The 19592-nt window shown below is 44.5% G+C and overlaps 1 protein-coding gene across 5 annotated transcripts in view; it reads left to right on the top strand.

The window, feature by feature from the left end:
* The window catches only part of LRP1B (LDL receptor related protein 1B), a 2012817-nt gene that overhangs the window by 1944909 nt on the left and 48316 nt on the right, over positions 1–19592 (top strand). For all 5 annotated transcript variants that reach the window (XM_075317168.1, XM_075317164.1, XM_075317167.1 and 2 more), the window contains exons 84-85: positions 8000–8161; positions 17615–17789. In XM_075317168.1, the coding sequence (XP_075173283.1) occupies positions 8000–8161; positions 17615–17789 (337 nt within the window). The remainder of the gene's footprint in view (positions 1–7999; positions 8162–17614; positions 17790–19592) is intronic.

The following is a 19592-nucleotide window of genomic DNA, read 5'->3' as shown; positions in this document are numbered from 1 at the left end:
ACGGACAACGCACCTGCTGCGCCACCTGTCCGATTGTGCCCCCTACGCACACGGACAACGCACCTGCTGCGCCACCTGTCCGGTTGTGCCCCCTACGCGCACGGACAGCGTACTCCAGGACCTCTGTGGAGTTAGCAGGGTGTTCCTTATTTTCCTCGGCTTCCCGGTCAACGCTACTGGTGTACCCATCTGGCCTGACGTGTCCTACACACACGTGGCCAGTCGAGAGGTGGCCAGAAACGCTAATCGGAGGACCGCTCGGCCTGACGTGTCCTACACACGTGGCCGACAGGGCGCTTTCGTGGCGGTCTTCCGGTCAACGCTACCTGGTTACCACCCGGCCTGACGTGTTTCCTGCACACGTGGTTGGTGTAGCGCTAGGTGCACCAAAACGCTAATCGGGTTGTCGTCCGGTCTGACGTGTCCCAACACACGTGACCGGTTCCCAGAGTTCCTGGGTTATCTCAGAGCCATCCAGCTCTATAGTCTCCGCCTAACCCTCAGGTGCCAGCAGCTCCATTGTCATCTGAAGCACGGTGGGCCCCGACTGGCGATTAGGATATATACCCCCTGGTCCTAATCTGCCGGTCCCCCCGTAACAGTAAGACTGCGCCAGGGTCTGGCTGGCATGGCGGAGATAGAGCAGCTACGTCAGTTCATGCTGCAGCTTGATGCCAGAGTGAGGTCTCTGGAGAAGTCTGCTCTTGCTGCTGATATGGATGATGTGGTGGCTCAAGCGGCTGCAATGGTGTCAGTCACCAAGCCTACTCCAACCCTCCCTCACCTCTCGCTGCCCAACAAGTTTACGGGGAACAGCAAGGCATGTAGGGGATTCGTGAACCAGTGCTCAGTCCATCTAGAGCTGTTGGCTGCACGGTTTCCTACAGAGAGGTCGAAGGTGGGGTTTATCATCTCCTTGCTCTCTGATAGAGCACTGGAGTGGGCTACACCTTTGTGGGAGAGGAATGACCCCGTAGTACAGGACTCTAAGGAGTTTTTGGAGTCCTTGCGACAAGTGTTCCTGGGGCCTCAGGTCACTCACGACTCGGCCCTACAGCTACTGACTTTGGAGCAGGGGCGTACCTCCTCAAGTCAATATGCTGTGAGTTTCAGGACACTTGCTGCAGAACTGGGGTGGTCAGAGAGGACTCTCATTCCACTGTTCTGGAGGGGATTAGCCTCGCACGTGAAGGACGCATTAGCGTCGCGTGAGGTACCAACTACCCTTGAGGGCCTCATGTCTCTGGCTACCCGCATTGACCTGCGGACCTCCGAACGTCAGCTGGAGCGCAGGTCAGAGGGTCGTTCAGCCACTGTAGTGGTCTCTCCTACTGCACCTCCCTTAGAGGACATCTCTGTTCCTATGGACATCGCTAGGGTTGGTGTTGCTAGGTCTTCGAGTTGCAAGGGCATTTCCTGTTTTGCTTGTGGGCAGTATGGTCATTATGCCAACCGTTGCCCAAAGCGTCAGGGTAAGAGACCGCGATTGGTGACCATAGCTGAAGGTAGACTGGACTCTGCGTCATCCATTAGGGTGACGTTTCCCGCGTCAATTTCCTTTAAGGGGTCAACATGGTCCACAAGGGCAAGTGTGGACACAGGTGCTGGGGATAGTTTCATCTCCTCCTCTTGTGCCCGGCGGCATGCCATCCCACTGGTGCAAATGCCAAGGCCAGTGAGAGTCCGTGTATTGGATGGGTCCTTGTTGCCCAAGGTAATTCACCAGCGGACAGTGCCCATTACCCTTGCCATGTCATCTGGGCATAGAGAGACCATTTCATTTCTGGTTCTCCCTAAGGGTGCAGATGATATTCTGCTGGGTATTCCTTGGTTGAAGCAACATTCCCCACATATCGACTGGTCGTCTGGGGTGATTACGCGGTGGAGCGAGTCTTGTAGCTCCCACTGCATGTCTCCATCTTCCGCCCGTCGCTCAGTGGTATCTGTGGCGACTATAGACCATTCGAGTGGGAGAGCCGCTAGAGGGGGGGGTACTGTTACGAACCGGCACCGCCATAGCCGCAAGCAGCCTGCTGCGGTTCCTGTTGCGCCCAGGCGCCGGCTGCCGTTCTTGGCCGTGCCTCGGGTGGTCCAGTTGGCTGTTCCTTCCACCACGTCTAAGTGTGGAGAGGCGGCTAGTGCGCATGCGTGCGCCGATTTACCCCAGCCAGAGTTTAAGCCCGGTGTTTTGCCTAGTGAGCATGCTCAGCCTGTTTGTGTTATGTCTGAGACTAAGTCCTCAGTTCAGGCTACTGAGCATGCTCAAACTGATAGTCTGCTTTCTAAGCCTGTGGCTCAGGCTACTGAGCATGCTCAGGCACTTAGTGCATCAGAGGCTAGGTCCGGTAAGGACCTCACTGAGCATGTCCGTGAGGTGGCAGGTCCTGATAGGGCAGAGGGTGTCAGGTGTCCTGATGACGTGGCAACTCCGGACTGGCTCACAGAGGCCCGCCCCTATGATCTGGCACCTCAGTATTGGTCGTCAGACGATGACTGGTGAAGTGTTTGGGGCGTGGCTGCCATGAGGTCATCAATGACGTGGCGGTTCCAGATAGGTCGCATGTGACGTCACTGATGACATGGCACTCTGCTATTGGACCTTGGTGGTTCCACCCTGGGTTTGGGGCAGACCCAGGTTATAAAAGGGGCTGGAGACAACATGGAGGTGCGCAGTCTTCACTATTGCTCAGTCAGAGCACACCTCCATGTTAGAGCCTCATTGGGGCATAAGCCTATGTTGGGAAGCGGTAGGTAGGGTTAGGCGAACGGTGCCTGTCACGCCAAGATTCGTGGCTCGGCACATCAGGGTCAGGCGCCGTGCTTCCCTCCTGCCGTTCCAGTCTTGCTATAGCAGCCCAGTGGCGTTAACTGGGCTGCGGCTGCTGTACTTCCTGTCCGATTGTGCCTCCTACGCACACGGACAACGCACCTGCTGCGCCACCTGTCTGATTGTGCCCCCTACGCACACGGACAACGCACCTGCTGCGCCACCTGTCCGATTGTGCCCCCTACGCACACGGACAACGCACCTGCTGCGCCACCTGTCCGGTTGTGCCCCCTACGCGCACGGACAGCGTACTCCAGGACCCCTGTGGAGTTAACAGGGTGTTCCTTATTTTCCTCGGCTTCCCGGTCAACGCTACTGGTGTACCCATCTGGCCTGACGTGTCCTACACACACGTGGCCAGTCGAGAGGTGGCCAGAAACGCTAATCGGAGGACCGCTCGGCCTGACGTGTCCTACACACGTGGCCGACAGGGCGCTTTCGTGGCGGTCTTCCGGTCAACGCTACCTGGTTACCACCCGGCCTGACGTGTTTCCTGCACACGTGGTTGGTGTAGCGCTAGGTGCACCAAAACGCTAATCGGGTTGTCGTCCGGTCTGACGTGTCCCAACACACGTGACCGGTTCCCAGAGTTCCTGGGTTATCTCAGAGCCATCCAGCTCTATAGTCTCCGCCTAACCCTCAGGTGCCAGCAGCTCCATTGTCATCTGGAGCACGGTGGGCCCCGACTGGCGATTAGGATATATACCCCCTGGTCCTAATCTGCCGGTCCCCCCGTAACACCTCCCCCAGCTTTGTTCTTAGAGTTTTATAAACACCAACTGTGAAGAAACGCTGGAACAAATATTAAAATTAACCCCAAAAAATTATAAAGGGTAATTCCCAATATCACAGTTTTTTATTTCCAAAGGAAACTTTTTGTATTACTAGCTTGATAGTGATTTAAAGTGTAACGGTCATTTCAGGAGAACTTGCAGCAGAATATCTGTATCTAACTCCTCCCCCATCCTTGCTCATAAAGTTTTATAAGTAGCAACTGTGGACAAATATTAAAATTAGCAAAAAAAAATAAAAGGGTAATTTCCAATATCACAGTTTTTATTTCCAAAGGAAACGTTTTGCATTACTAGCTTTATAGTCATTTAAAATGCAACTGTCATTTCAGGAGAACTTGCAGCAGAATGTCTGTGTCTAGCTCCTCCCTCAGCCTTGTTCATAGAGTTTTATAAACACCAACTGTGAAGAAACGCTGGAACAAATATTACAATTAACCAAAAAAATTATAAAGGGTAATTCCCAATATCACAGTTTTTATCTCCAAAGGAAACTTTTTGTATTACTAGCTTGATAGTGATTTAAAGTGTAACTGTCATTTCAGGAGAACTTGCAGCAGAATATTTGCCTCTGCCTCTTGCTCCTCCCCTGCCTTGTTCACAGAGTTTTATAAGCACCAACTGTCTTCTCCTATCTAAGTAATGTAAAAATCTGTATTCACTGAAGAAACAATCTGTAAATTGATCATTTGGAGAACAATTGATCAGTAAATAACGGGAAAGAACCGGATTTCCCTAATAAGATGTATTAAAAAGTTACGTATTGTCATGAGTTCTATTGACTATAAAAAAAACAAACATCATATATGTGGTTCAGACCCATAACGGACATCTTTGAAATCCCCATAATGCACTGTTTTGAAGAATGTAGTAGAATTTTTAACTTTTAGCATTAGAACATCATGTCACTCAAAATCGTAATTGAGGAAAGAAAGCAAAATATTTACAAAGTTATACCCCATGTAGTAACAAAATAGGAAATGTGTGGCTTGGCCCATTTAGGCCTCGCCCATAACACTTGACTTGCCCACTTTTTATAGAGGATATATGGTACTATTATTTTTTTTTTTAACAATGTACCTAAGAACTAGCAGGCAGGTAGTTACTAACCATCTGCCTGTTGTGCCCGGTACCGTTCCCTGCCGGCACAGAGCAGTCATAGACCACTCCTACCAGCAATTCAATGGCTTCTGCTGATGTCAACAGAGGGGCAGTTCTTTTTCCGCTAATCTCTGTTGATGGGGTATGACTGCCAGCGTCATGCTGATTGACAGCCGACTCTCCGCTGCTTAACTGTGGGGTGCCAGCTGTGAATCAGAATGACACCACCGGTCACACTCCATCGACAGAGGAGCCCAGAAGAAAAAGAGTTGCTCTGTTGATGTTGATCTGGAGCAGGTGAATCACCAGCAGGATCTGTCAATGACTTCTCTGTACAGGGGCCCAAGTAGGACAAACCCTACTAGGACAACCCCTTCTGATTCCACATTTCCCCCAGGTAAAATAAAATAGTTTATACTCACCTCCATGGCCAGAGTGGTTGCAGCGGTGCCAGGGCTCGTGCTACCAAGGTTCACATGATGTTGTGACCATGTTAGCCATGCATCCAATCAGTGCCGGTGTTTCTCTCCCCGCCTTTGGACACATGAGCAATCAACAAAAAATGAGTAGTAATTGCAGCGCTCACTTCCTGTTGACTAACTTGTTTGTCCAAAGGTGGGGAGAGAGAAGCCGGAGCTGATTGGATGCGGGGCCCACTAGTCCAGGTGATGCTTAGCAAACTGCAGATAGGCAGCAATATTCTATTTGGAGAGCAATGACCTCCTGGCAAATCTGCTATGCACAAAAATTGTTGTTTAGTGTTTGTTCTCAACATTAATGCAGGTGGTACAGTGGCTCAGTGGTTAGCACTACAGTCTTGTGGTGGCTCAGTGGTTAGCACTGCAGTCTTGCAGCGCTGGGGTCCTGGGATCAAATCCTACCAAGGACAACATCTGCAAGGAGTTTGTATGTTCTCCCCATGTTTGCATTGGTGTCCTCTGGATACTTAGGCATCCTACAAAGACATACAGACAGGGAATTTAGATTGTGAGCTCCAATGGGGACAGTGTTGCTTGTGTATGTAATGCACTGCAGAATATGTTGAAGCTATATAAAAATAAATTGCTAACTACCTGCTTGTTCTTCCCAGATCTCTGCCATCACAGACCTCTCTTGCCGGCGCCTCTGTTGCATCCATTGATGTCACATAGACAGAACAGCAGTTTCTCTTCCACTCTGCTCTTTTGATGGGTCACGACTACTGATATCATGTTGATTGACAGCTGTCTCTCCGCTGACAAAATTACGTGGAGCTGACTGTCACTCAACTTTATTTCGGAAGTCATGCCCTATCAACAGAGCAGCCTGGAAGAGCTGTTCATTGACAGGAAGCAGCAGGATCACGATGAACCGATGCCCGGTATAACAGGCAGGTAGTTAGTAATTACCTGCCTGTTAGTTCTTAAGACCATAGTTTAAAAATAAAATGATCATGGACAAGCCCTTTAAAGGGAACCTGTCACGTTGAATAATGTTATTAAACTGCAGATATATGGTTAATCTGCAGATAAGTAGCATTAGGAAGGTACCCAGCTACCATACTGAAAGCACGGTGGCGCACAGGAGGAGTAAACTTCATCTTCTTCTAGGATCCAACAGCTTTTAGTCAAAGAAGTCTTTTTAGTGCAGTTACATTCACCGCTCACAACAGTGTAAGTATGCCTCAGTACTTTTAGCACTAAAGAGAAGCCTTTAGTTGCTTAGTGATTACCTTGGGTTCCTTTGTGACCTCGCTGTTCATTTTATGTCATGCACTTGTGTGCTACTTGTGTTGTGCAGTGTTCAGCGTTTCACTGGTTGGGTGTCATGGCGGCATCAGACTCTGTTCACACTGCAGAGAAGAACCCTTTCCTATTTAGCTGCTGAAATCACTTTTTTTCCACTCGCAGTGTATGCCCCTTGGTCATACACTGCACAGCTTGCCATGGGTTTCGGCTGGTTCTGGCTTTACTGCTCTCAAGTACAGCAGGAGTTAATTCCTACTGGCTTGGGATCATCTGCTGGAAGCTCAGGCTGTGGATCACCAGCTGCCTTCACCCTTTATAAGGCTCTGGATTCTGGGGCTGAGTGCTAGATATAGCTTTGCTTCCTTGGTTCCTGTGGTTTTCCTGTTATATCGTGATCTACAAGTTGCAGTTTTGTGTGGTGTGCGAGTAATCCAGTTGTGCATTAATTCCCTACCTCTTTAGCTTTACTCCCCAGTTTGCATACTTTTCCCCCCTTTGTGTTTAAGTGGAGTGTGTGCAAGTTATTGTTTACCCTTGTCTATGCCTATTTGTGGGGTTTTGGTTGCTGGGTTTCCGGCCCATTTTGTAGAGTTGGGGAGAGTAGTATCGGAGCTTGGATAGGAGACAGGGTCATGTTGGGGGATCAGACCTGGCTACCATCAAGTCTACCTTCAAGATAAAGGATAGCGCAGGGGCCCCAGCCTTAGGGTCAGCCTAGGAGCTGCTGTTCCATCTGTACATACCCCATGACAACTTGTTGGTGGACCACTCTTCTGGAGTTTAAGACTGATCTTTAGTTTCCTTCCTCGGTTTGTCTGACTGTTGGTTGGTGAAGTTTAAACTCTTTAGAGATAGTTTTTCGACCCTTTTCAGCCTTTGTCATACTATTGATTTAAAACACCAGGCTTTAATTTCACCTCAAAATTATCTTCTATCTCTAAAGGTTCACATACTTTTCTTATTCAAAAACATGTGATATTGGATTATTTTCCTCTTTTTTACAAAAGGACAAACTAATATTTTGACAAATGCGTTTGATTTTGGCTCTCTTTATCTATTTTTGGCAGTTGTTTGAGAATCTTTTGTAGTTTTAGGTCAAATTTATGCAGAAATATGGAAAGTTCTGAAATCCCAAATTTTCAAGCACCGCTATATTACAGCTTTAAGTTCTCACAGTATAAAATTGGCTTGTATTGTTCTAAAAAAAAATTGGGTCCATTATATTTTTTTTGCAGATAGTTGATTTTCCACTGACCCAGATAATCAAATATGCGAATCTATCATCTGCATTTAGACGAAGAACATTTTCTCTAGTGGTAATATCATTTCAGAAAGGTCACAATACTTATATATTTTACTATATAGAAGAATATCACAACGTGAGGTCTGGGTAGATGAAGCGCATACATTGTGAAGTCATTGGAATAAATGGGCTATGGTAATAACCTTATTGTAGGGAGTTACGGATGGATCTCAGTGGAATATGTTGGTTAATTTTGAAAGGTTCTTTATGATTGTATTGTATATTAATGATGTAATTTATTCTTTAATAGGAAAACCAACCTGCAACTGCGCACTGGGTTACACCGGTCCTAACTGCGGTAAAAAAGTCTGCGACAACATATGTCAAAATGGAGGCACGTGCAGTGTATCACCTGGCAATCAACCACTATGTCGCTGCCTTTCGGAATATACCGGGGACAGATGTCAATTCCGTAAGTTTCCATAAGAATACATATAACTAAGACTGAAACTTCAGCAATGGAGCATTTTAGGTTTAATCTGGACACCATCTCCTCAAATTAAGCTTTAGCCTTAGGATTCTCTTAGGATTCTGTCATGCATGGACTTGGGGAAGGTCCGGCGTGAAGCAAAACGTACAACACACAGGGGTTTTACGATGACAAACAAGGGGTACACCCGGGGCACTTTAACAATGGAGATCTCTAGTGCTAGTGAGAGGGAAGGTGGACACCTCCTCCTCTACTTACCTGCAACTGTACCATGGACTCCTAGCCGGTCCCTATACAGGATCCTCAACTGTTGCAGAGTAGGAACCTGAAGCCCTGAGAGAACCTACAATAGTCCTGGCTAGTGAGTGGACAGGTAAGGATCACTAGTCCCACTGCTGCACTAAATCAACACACAAGGTTAGGAAGAAAAACAGGTTAATCAACAAAGCTTAAACTCCAACTTCTTGGCTATAGTCAGGCACCAGGACTGCAGCCTACACCACAACAGACAGAAATGGTTCCAACAGCTTCTTCCACCTCTAGGCCAAGTCTCAAACTAAGGATTCAATATAACCATCCCCCTCAACAGGGAGAAGAAGTTATATATAGGGACTGGGAGAGGTCCCAATCCGGAACACCTGAGGTAATGAGTATGCTGCTGTCAACGAGAAACTGATATTAACCCATTACACACCAAAAGAAAAGAAATTAATATTGAGAGCCTTGCATGGAAATGGCTCTCTTGCCCTGAATCTGTCACTAGTCTGTGACTAGTCTCATAATGCAGGGAGATAGCCATGACAGATTCTACCCCAAAACTATATGTCTACATGTAGCTATTTCATAGACAAGTCCAGCAATACCTTTACATAGCCAGTCCATTCCTGAGAAATCAGTGCTTGCATTGATATTTAAATGAGGCTGACTAGCTTTAGTAGATCTAAAGCCCCTGACACTGCAGCTCTATATCATTTTGATATATAGGCACCTATACTACAAAGAGAAATAAAATTTTAACCCAAAATAAGAAAGAGACTTTCACCTTAATAAACTAAATGACTCGAAGAAAATGATGAAAGCCAAATAATAATAAGAGAAGTACATCTAGAAAAGGGGATAGTGGAGAAAGTTATGTCATATATGCAGTATATATATATATATATATATATATATATATATATATATATGATATAAATAAGGGTGTAATAATACTTTACATAAATTGAATAATCAGTCACATAAGTATAACTAATAACCAAATTCAAAAAGTAATGTATAATTCTAAAGACATATTACATATGTCAATCACAACTTATGCCAAATGAAGGCTCACAGATCCTGACACACATTTTGCACAGAGTTTTTTCACAGGGGTCAAGAAAAAGCTCTGTGCGAAATGTGCGTCGGGATCTGTGGGCCTTCAGTTGGTGTAAGTCGTTAATGTACATGGTATGTAGTATGTTTTTACAATTGCACTTTACCCATTATTGTATTTGTTTATTAGTTATATTATACTTACGGATTTTAATTATTACATTTTTATAGAAAGTTATTATACACTTATTTATATATATGATGTCATTTTCACCACTATGCCCTTATCCAGATTTACTTTTGTTATTTACCTGTTCTTTGTGCAATGTTAAACTATTTTCATTTAATTATTTTAAGGTATACAATAAATATTTGAATATTTTACCATATCTTCCGTTATCTTTCATCATTTTTCTTTATATAGGTGCCTATTAATCATTACATTTTCACTTGTGTTTTTTTTTATATCTAGATTTTCTTGTTTTGTACTCTTTTTGGTTTGAACTCAATTCTTTATACTATTTGTGCTTTTTTAAAGTCTATTTTATATGTGCTTGATTTACTTGGTATTTTCGGCTTTGTAGTTTTAGTTTCTAGATATTTTCGATTCATTACCAAATTTATATAGGTTTTTACTTTTTTTAAAAAGAAAAAAAACTAAGAAAAATGTGAGATTTAGCAAATTTGGCCCGTTTGAAGGTATATTACCTTATGTTTTGCGGTATTTTACTTTAATAGTAAAATTGTAGTCCGTCAGACTCTTAATGGCGGTGCATGAATTCGATACGGCTCAGTACTGTAGAGCCATACTTTACTAGATGTGGATTAATGCATGTTGTTTGGTTGTAATTTCTTTTTTGCCGTGTTTAACAAAAACTCTTTAGACGCAATTATAGCTTGTATGGTAAATGCTTCATAAAAAGCGCATTCAAAGCTGTTTTCAAAAGAAACCATTCAAACAATGAGAATTTTCTAACATGCTTAGAACAGATTTCCTATAAAAATGGAGGTACGGTGGCAGACTTCATCATTTGGCTTCGATATTAAGAGAGTTTTCCAATTTTTGAAATGTTTTCAATAAATGCTTACCTTTTTAGCAAAATAAGGCTTCGCGCAGACAATCGTATTTTCGGTTCAACTGCAAGTCGTTAAAAAAAAATTAAAAAAATGGATCCCACTCAGAACATTGTAACTCTTAACCAAGGTGTCTTACCTATTGAGAGATGTTATTGCAACTTGCTCAATAACATACAAGTTAGGCACAACTGAAAACAGTTTTTAAGGTAAAACAAGTGTCAAAGTTTATTTAGCTAGACTAATAATATAATACATGTGGTTAAGCATTTAATATAATCATTGAGCAGGCATCAATACATCACCGGATTTTGTAGCATCACTCCATGATCGGGGGACTTCCAGATTATCTCATCAGGAGGAAAACCGGGAACAAATTGTCAGCACATCTGCTAGATCTCAAAAGAAAGAGTTCGGCTTTCCCCCGGAGAGTCTCAAGTCTATAGCCCACCATATCCCAAATGTTACACAAACTCTAATAGGTTCCATTTGTCCAATATAGTATTCCTCTTCTGAGTGGCCAACTCTTCAAATGTCAATCTACACCGGACAAATGCGTCATCGGATGAGACATGCCAAAAAACTCCTGGTTTCAGATATTTTACCATACTATAAACTCGCGCACATTCTTAGTAAATATTGTTAAGAAAACTATGTGGGACATGAGTGATTCTCAGTAGAACTATAACTCCAGGTGTCTGGGAAAACTACAGAAAAATAATTTGATATGAACTATAACTGTTGCAGGCTAATATCTTAAGGGGTTTCTTAAAGACAGACTTCCAATATGGATTCCTGATGGCCACTAATAGATTAGCACTACACAAGGAAATTGTGTTTGATCATGTCCATTTTTAATAATGTATAAAAACAGATGCCACACCGATGTAAACTAAAGACACACAGGGGAAAATACAGGTGAAAATTCTCCAAGTTTTTTATATGAAAATCGGCAAATTTTTATTTTTCTTTTCTGACCCAAAAAATGGATGGAACTTTAAGAAGCTCTAACGTAAACAGTATTTTGTGTTTCATCCTCTCTACACAGAACCCCATAGACTTTAATTGCCAAGTCAGAATTTCAAAATTGATATTAATAAGATGTGCTCTGAACCTCATCGACCTCAGACATGGATCTGTTTTTTAAAAGGATATCTGTATGATTCAATGAAACTCTCTGGGTCCAAGTGATGTCCGTGAAAGAAATGGACATTACTATGACATGTCACACAGATGTGGCAATGCAGCCTTAGTATTTTATTACAAGGTACTTTTTTTTTTACGTTTAGGTGAGTGGGTAACCCATGTAAAAGTGAGATGTGATGACTGTCACTAGGTGGCGCTAGACATTACTTGCATGCAGTTAATGGAGAGGTAGTCAGACAGGCTGAGATCATAAACCAGGAGGCCACGACAGTACATGGAGGCAGACAGAGTCAAGGTCAAGATACAAGCCGAAGGTCAGGGTTCCAGGAGAGTATGTACCAAAGGACAGGGAGCAGACGGGAATGTGGTCAGGAGGAAGTCCGAGGTCAGAAGCCGGGAAGTCACAACAGAAACAGGAGGGGAAAGGCAGAGACGGGTGAACAACAGTTCAGAGTCGAGAGGCCAAGATCTGAACACTGAGCAACACGGGAGCCAACAGCACAACTGTGACCAGGAAGTACGACTGGCAGTGTCATGAGCTAACATGTTCAATAAAGAAGCAGAGCAATCAGAGTTAACAAGAAGCATCTGCATGAGCATCTCCCAGGACCAGCGTGAAACCCAGTGCTGTGAATCAACCCGCAGAGCATTCATCCTGCAAAACGCTCTGCGCCATAAGCAACATATCCCGGCTTTGCAGGAGATTCTGCACATAGGAATCGTGACATGAGGTATACTAGGTGTTGCGCTTTTTTTTTACTTAGTCCAACTGTGGAAGGAAAAGAAAACAGTCAACACTCTCCGATGTAGTGAAATGCTAATTTGATAGACAATTTCATGGTTTATGAACTACTCGTTCTGTTCCGACCAGTTCCTCTTCCAAAGAAGCCATGAGACTGTGATTTGGCTTATAAAGAAATCTCCCCAGGAGAGAAGGCTCCACCATTTCCTTTTGATATGTTTTACTCCTTTCTCATTGTATTTCCAGCGTAGGGCGGAACAATCGGAGCTTTTATGCTCGACTTGAGTATATTCTGCATTAATATTCAATTGTGAAATCTTTGGAAAACTGCTAATTTTCTTCATAATGATAGCTTCCATCACAAATAGTAATCACTTCATAATAACTTCACGGCCCGCCACCCACCACTGAATTAAAGTATAGCTTTTGAAGAGGGCTAAATATTTTATGCCATTTTCTTCATTACCAGAAGCGTGAGGTAACAGCTTTTTAATTTATTATTCTTTTACTAGTGCAGTAAAAACTTGGCCATAAAATATTGCTCCATGATTCATCCAGTAAATAAAATTTTATTGAACAGAAAAGTAAGAAGGTGTAAGAGAGATAAAATCTCCGCTTAAGAGAAAAAAAGCCTAGAGCGTAAGAAAATGGAAAAAAAAGTGTAAAGTTAAAGAAATGTAAAATATTTAACCTTTTTTAATGTATTAAAGTTTAGATGTACCGTAGTCTTATGCCGGCGTTACACGGTACGATATATCGGGCGATATGTCGTCAGGGTCACGACGTTAGTGACGCACATCCGGCATCGTGTGACATATCGTACCGTGTGACACCTCCAAACGACTGTGAACGAGCAAAAATACTCACCTGATCGTTGCTTGTTGACACGTCGTTCATTTTCAAAATGTTGGTCCTCCTTCTGTGTTTCAGTTGTTCATCGTTCCCATGGCAGCACAAACCGCTCCGTGTGACACCCCGGGAACAACGAACACAGCTTACCTGCGTCCCGCTGGCACAGCGGAAGGAAGTAGGTGGGCAGGATGTTTACATCCCGCTCATCTCCGCCCCTCCGCTTCTATTGGGCGTCTGCTGTGTGACGTTGCTGTGACGCCGAACGTCCCTCCTCCTTCAGGAAGAGGATGTTCACCGCCCACAGCGAGGTCGTCCGGGAGGTAAGTACGTGTGACGGGGGTTAACGACATTGTGCGCCACGGGCAACTTATTGCCCGTGATGCACAAACGACGGGGGCGAGCACGATTGCTCGTGCGATCGCACTATAGATCGTCCCGTGTGACACCGGCAATAGGGAAAGGTTTTTGTCGGATTTTGGGTTGGTGTGACCTCTTTGTCTTCGGCTAGAGCATAATTATACAGATTTTAATTATATCGTTTATTTTTATGGTATCTACGACTAAGTGCATGAGAGGTGCCGGAAATCAGAGAAGGCTTCCACATATCGATCAAGCTGTTTTTAACCTGTTTTCAATAGTGGATTACAGTGGAACCTTGATTTGCGAGAGCAATATTTTCTGTGAGTGTGCTCGTAAGCAAAGTTACTCGTCTAGCAAAGCAAAATTTCCCATAGGAAATAATTGAAACGCGGACAATTCGTTCCACAACTTGTAGCAATGTCCCATCTTGGTCCCCTATTGTGGCATTCCACACACGCACATACACACACACACACACACACACACACATATTATGTTCACCTATCCTCCCTTCCCTCGGCAGCCTCTTCCCTGGTTCTTGTAGTCCACAGGTGTGTGTATCCGGTAACCATCGCGACCGATGCAGGAGCTACCACTGTCAGCGCTTCAGCAGCAGACATCATGCGCATTAACCACTTACCTCTGCTTGGCCAGCACGCTGATGTCAAAGGCATAAACCGCTTGCCTCTGATTGGTCAGTGTGCTGCCTTTGGGAAGCTCCTGACCTGCAATGGTCGCAATGATCCACATACCTGCGGACTACAAGAACCAGGGAAGAGGCCGCCGAGGGAATGGAGGGTAGGTGAGCATAATATGTGTGTGTGTGCGTGTTTGTGCATGTTTGTGCGGACTGCAAGAGCGAGTCAGAGCAAGGTGAAAGTATGGAATCGGAAGTGTGTGCGTGTGAGTATTTGCTCATACAGCAAAGCATTGCTTGTAAACCAAGTTACAAATTTACAGCAAGCTTTTCTCGTAAATTTGCACACCGGGTTACTCATAAACCGAGGTTCCACTGTATTCGTTTTTACATGTGCTTTCCTAAAAATATTCCAAACTTTTTCACATTCAGTTTAATGGGCCCTTGGACCACCTGACACCAATTATCTTCCCAGGGTTGCCCACTTTTGACATCCATCATTCCCACTGGACTCTGTTTACCAGACTCTAGCAATTACAGGCCATCACTAAGGTCATCAGTATGGCCAATGGTTGGTGTCACGTATGGGATGTGACGTGGGTGTGCCTGTAAGGGTTAAAGGGAACCTGTCACTAGATTTGGTGACTATAAGCTGTGGCCACCACTACTGCGCTCTTATATACAGCATTCTAACATACTGGATATAAGAGCCCAGGCCGTTGTGTAGAACGTTAAAATGACTTTATGATACTCACCCAACGTTCGGTGCGGTGCAGACAGGTTGGATGGGCCTCTCCATTCTCCGGTACTGGCCCCTCCTCTTTCGGCCATCTTTGAACCTAATGTGAATGACACGCTCTACGTCATCTACACTAGCCTACACTGGGGTCCTGCGCAGGTACACTACAATACTTTGATCTGCCGTGCTCTGGGCAGATTAAAGTACGCCTGTGCAGGATCACAATGCCGGTGAGTGTGTATGACATAGGACGCGTCATCCACACTAGCTTCAGAAGACAGAGGACAAAGATGGCCGAAAGAGGAAGGGCCGATACCAGAAAACGGAGACACCCATCTGACCAGTCTGCTCCTCACCGACCGTTAAGTGAATATTATAAAGTAATTTTTATGTTCTCCACAGCGGCCTGGGCTCATATATACAGCATGTTAGAATGCTGTATACAAGAGCCCACTGGTGGTGGCCACAGCTTATAGTCACCAAATCTGGCGACAGGTTCCCTTTAATTTATCGTCTGTCTCTCAATACAGCACTCAACCACTATTATAGGCTATCATGTGAGCATAAATCGCACACCCATACAGTCCACACACCCTGGCTAGACAACACGCTGTCTCTAGTCATCAAACACATGGGGTGATGAGTCCCCAAAATACACTCTGTCTGACAATCACTCTCTGTAAGGTTATGAATTCTTTAGAGCATACAGGGATCAAACTTATTAAAGTTTTAAGCTTTAAAATAAAAAACACAATGCTGACAAGATAAGGTATAAAAAGGGAAAATAAATAAACACAAACTTTTATAACATAAAAAGAGAAAATTGCAGAAATACCTCACTTTCCAGTCTAAGAAATCTTCTGCTTCCTTGGGAGGAGGAGAAAAACCAATATGGGACACACTCATCATAGGCAAACCCCAACATGTTAACACTTCTTTTTAGTGACCGAGACTTTTATATGGTTAACCCTGGGTTTGTGTTTCTAGGGCTGGCCTAGATTTCAATATTCTAATCTGAGGTCTGTGACTGTGACACTCCTTTTTTTTATTGATGGCCTACCCTTAGGATTGGCCATCAAAACCTCATGAGTGAGTGTGTGACACCTGGCACTCATGCCGATCAGCTGTTTCTGGCGGTGGCCAGAAGATCCCGGATGCTGCTGGAACACTGCAGCTACGTCAAAACTATAGTGGTCATGGCCAGGTATTGCCGATCTACAACCTATTCAAATGAATAGGCAGTGGATCTTTAGTAATGATGCAGCTGCTATGTTCTAGTAGCATTTGAGATCTTCTGGATGGTGCCAAAACAGCTGATCGACATGGGTGCCGTCTCGGTTCGGTATTCGCTCAATGGTGGTCAGGGCTCTCTCACAGTACAGCTCGCAGTCTTTCTCGCAGCCGCCACCGTACCTCTTCCTAAACTATTGCTCTCGGACAGAATACAGACATCGTCCCTTCCCTCTCACATCCCTCAGGGGACCCACTTTCTCCTGCTCTTTCTCTTTCCTGCACTCTTTGGGACCGGTTTAGTCCAATTTCACAGTTCGGAGGGGGATTGCCAGCCTGAGTGTAACGCCTGCCTGGATCCACAGACTCAGACGGCTGTAATGGACAGGATAGAGAGAAGCCACTCACCAAGCAGGACCCCCAGAACCCTGAAACCCTTTAACCCCTATACAGGGATTTGGAATTACACAGGGCCCTGGAGATCACTACCTGTGGAAGGCTGCAGTCCGATGAGAGTAGTAGTCAGGCAGGGTCAAACCAGGAATTGCAGAACAGGGACAGAATCAGTAGGCAAGGACGTAATCAGAAAATGTAGCAGAGGTCAAATCTGGATCGGGCAGCGAGGTACAAAAACAGCAGGCAGGAGGGTAGTCAGAACACAAGCACAAGTCAGAACACCAGAATCACAAAACAGAATAGGGCAGAACAGGAGCCAGAATATCAGAACTATATCTGGCAGTGGTCAGCAGACAGGAGGGGAATTAAGAAGGGTGTGGTGTCTTCCCATTGGCTGTAGCTGAATGATGGTAACTTCAGCTAGAAGACACACACCACCTATAGTCAGCCAGTGGTACTGCAGATCCCAAGATAACCCACCCCAGTGGATGAGCGGAGCCTGCGCCCACCGGTGCCGCTGGCATCGACTCCTCTCCCATCACCAGCACCATCCACGGCAGGAACACGGCATCGCCTGGCGATCAGAATAGAAGTCGCTGGAGCGGACTCCGATGGTGACGTAACACTGAGCCAGCCAGTCCATAATATACAAAAACCAGGGGAGCATTTCTCTTAAATTTATAGTGCTCGAACCATTTCATGGGGATGATAAGACCAACATAGCCATTAATTTATAAAAAAAAGTATTGACTGATCAATTTAAATCTAAAATCAAAATAAATAATAATCTATAAGATCTGGAGAGATCACACAATTTTCACGCCCAAAACTTGAAGAGCAAATCAAAGAAACACAAGTTAACATACAGGAGATTTTTGGGCTTAATAATAACATTTGTCTTCTTGTCATCTTAACGTCCTTATCTGATTCTATGTTTCACCGTAGACGTGTGCCACCACTACTGTGTAAATTCTGAATCTTGCACAATCTCTGATGATGGTCGGGTGGAATGTGTGTGTCCCATACGATACGAAGGCTCAAAATGCGAAGTCGACAAATGTCAGCGGTGTCACGGAGGATTCTGTATCATAGATAAGACAATCTATGACGTCATGTGCAAGTAAGTCAACAACTAGAAGAAAATCTTGGTAGCAAACGTTTATCACTTGTATTAGAAGAAGACATCAGCATAAGCTAAAATCTGGAGATCTTTGTGAATAGCATTTGTTGACCTTTTGGCCATACATAAAGATATATTATATGTTGTGTTGCCTTTTTTGGCAACTATATAGGATATATATATTGCATCATTGTATCTGAGGGGTTCTAGGTTTACGCAAAGTGATTTTGAAATGCTTCGTAGGACGATGGATTAGAATGATGTTACTTTCAATATGTAAATGGACAATATCCTTAAATGTTAAGCCTACACAGACAAGGATAACCATACACTACCAAACCACAATCAATCTCCGATCATAATATACAATATTCACAGCATTCCATACATTTGTTGATTGTTGAAATGGGTCAATGACAATGGAGTAGCGGTGCTCGATTGTCTCCACAATCCCCAGACTGCAAATCAATCCAACACTTGTGGGTAGAGGTGAAGAAAAAGCAGTATACATCCCCCAAGTGACCCGACCAGTATACACCAACACTGGGAACGTGTAGAAGAGACCTGGGATCAGATTTCATTCGAGACATGCTTGAATCTGATCGAGAGTTCAGAAGGATCCAGACAGTGGTAAAAGCCAAAGACAGATTTACAAAAACCTAACAAAGTAATAAAAATTAGAATTTAGATTTTTAGAAGCAATACAGTAACAATGTAGTGACATGACAGGAATCTACATAACTAATCATATGCTAAATAGCTGCAAGTCAAATTTATGTATGAGATAGCCAAGATGATTGTCTATAAAAAGAAGGTTGTCTCAAGCTTAAGGCCCACTTCACACGTCCATGATAAAAGCGCACGTTTTTTAGAATCCATGGTGTGAGTACGTATGTATGTGTGTGTTCAGCGTGTGCTGTTATTGTGCTATCTGTCATAGCACACGGACAGCGGGAACTTCTATACTCACCTATCTCCGACGCAGCTCTTGCTTCTGGGTCTCCGTTGCAGTGAATATGCATGAGCTTAATGAGCAGGCCTGGAACCAAGTGAGACCAGTGCTGAAGACAGGAGAGTTGGAGACAGGTGAGTATAGAAAATCATTTTAATTCAAAGACACATGTTTTCTCCAGGACGTGTCACACTGATGTTACATGGATCATATCAGTGTGCCGGAGAAAAAGAGACATGTGGCCGTATGGAGCACACGGACACTCATATGCACCACACGGACACACGTTCATGAGAAAATAGGGATGTGTGCGCAGACTTATTCATTTTAATGGGTCTGCGTATGTCCATGTCTCCGGTATGTATGAAAACGGACGTCATACGTACCGGAAACACTGATGTGTGAAGGGGGCTTAACGTTGTAGTGGATGGTGACATACTGTATAGAGCCTGAAAGTCAAAAGTGCAAAACATTGTTACCCTTTTGCTCATCAGTGTAGATTATTAATGTGTATAGGTGACCTAAAGGTGTTTCCAGGGCTGAGATATTAATTAAATCAACCATAAGTACACAGTGTAAGCAGCCAGAGCACCACAGCTCATTACATAGAGTAGTGGCTGTTCTCGGTACTGAAGCTCAGCCCCAAGTCATGAGCTGTGGTGGTGGTGGTCAGGTTCTGTGCGCGGTGCACTTCAGTTGGTTTGAGACCTAGCAACAGCTGGTTAGTAGACATGGTTGGTGCTTCACAAATGAAAACCACTTGTGCGAGCATCGCTGTGCTCCGGTATGCACTGCGCTCAGCCCAGTGCAAGCCGCTTGCTGTGTTTGATTGGATTGCACAAGGTAACAAC

The sequence above is a fragment of the Anomaloglossus baeobatrachus genome, chromosome 7 (assembly GCF_048569485.1).
Source record: "Anomaloglossus baeobatrachus isolate aAnoBae1 chromosome 7, aAnoBae1.hap1, whole genome shotgun sequence".
NCBI classification, from domain to species: domain Eukaryota; kingdom Metazoa; phylum Chordata; class Amphibia; order Anura; family Aromobatidae; genus Anomaloglossus; species Anomaloglossus baeobatrachus.
Note: the sequence above shows the minus strand (reverse complement) of the source record. Positions and strands in the feature narration are given on the sequence as shown.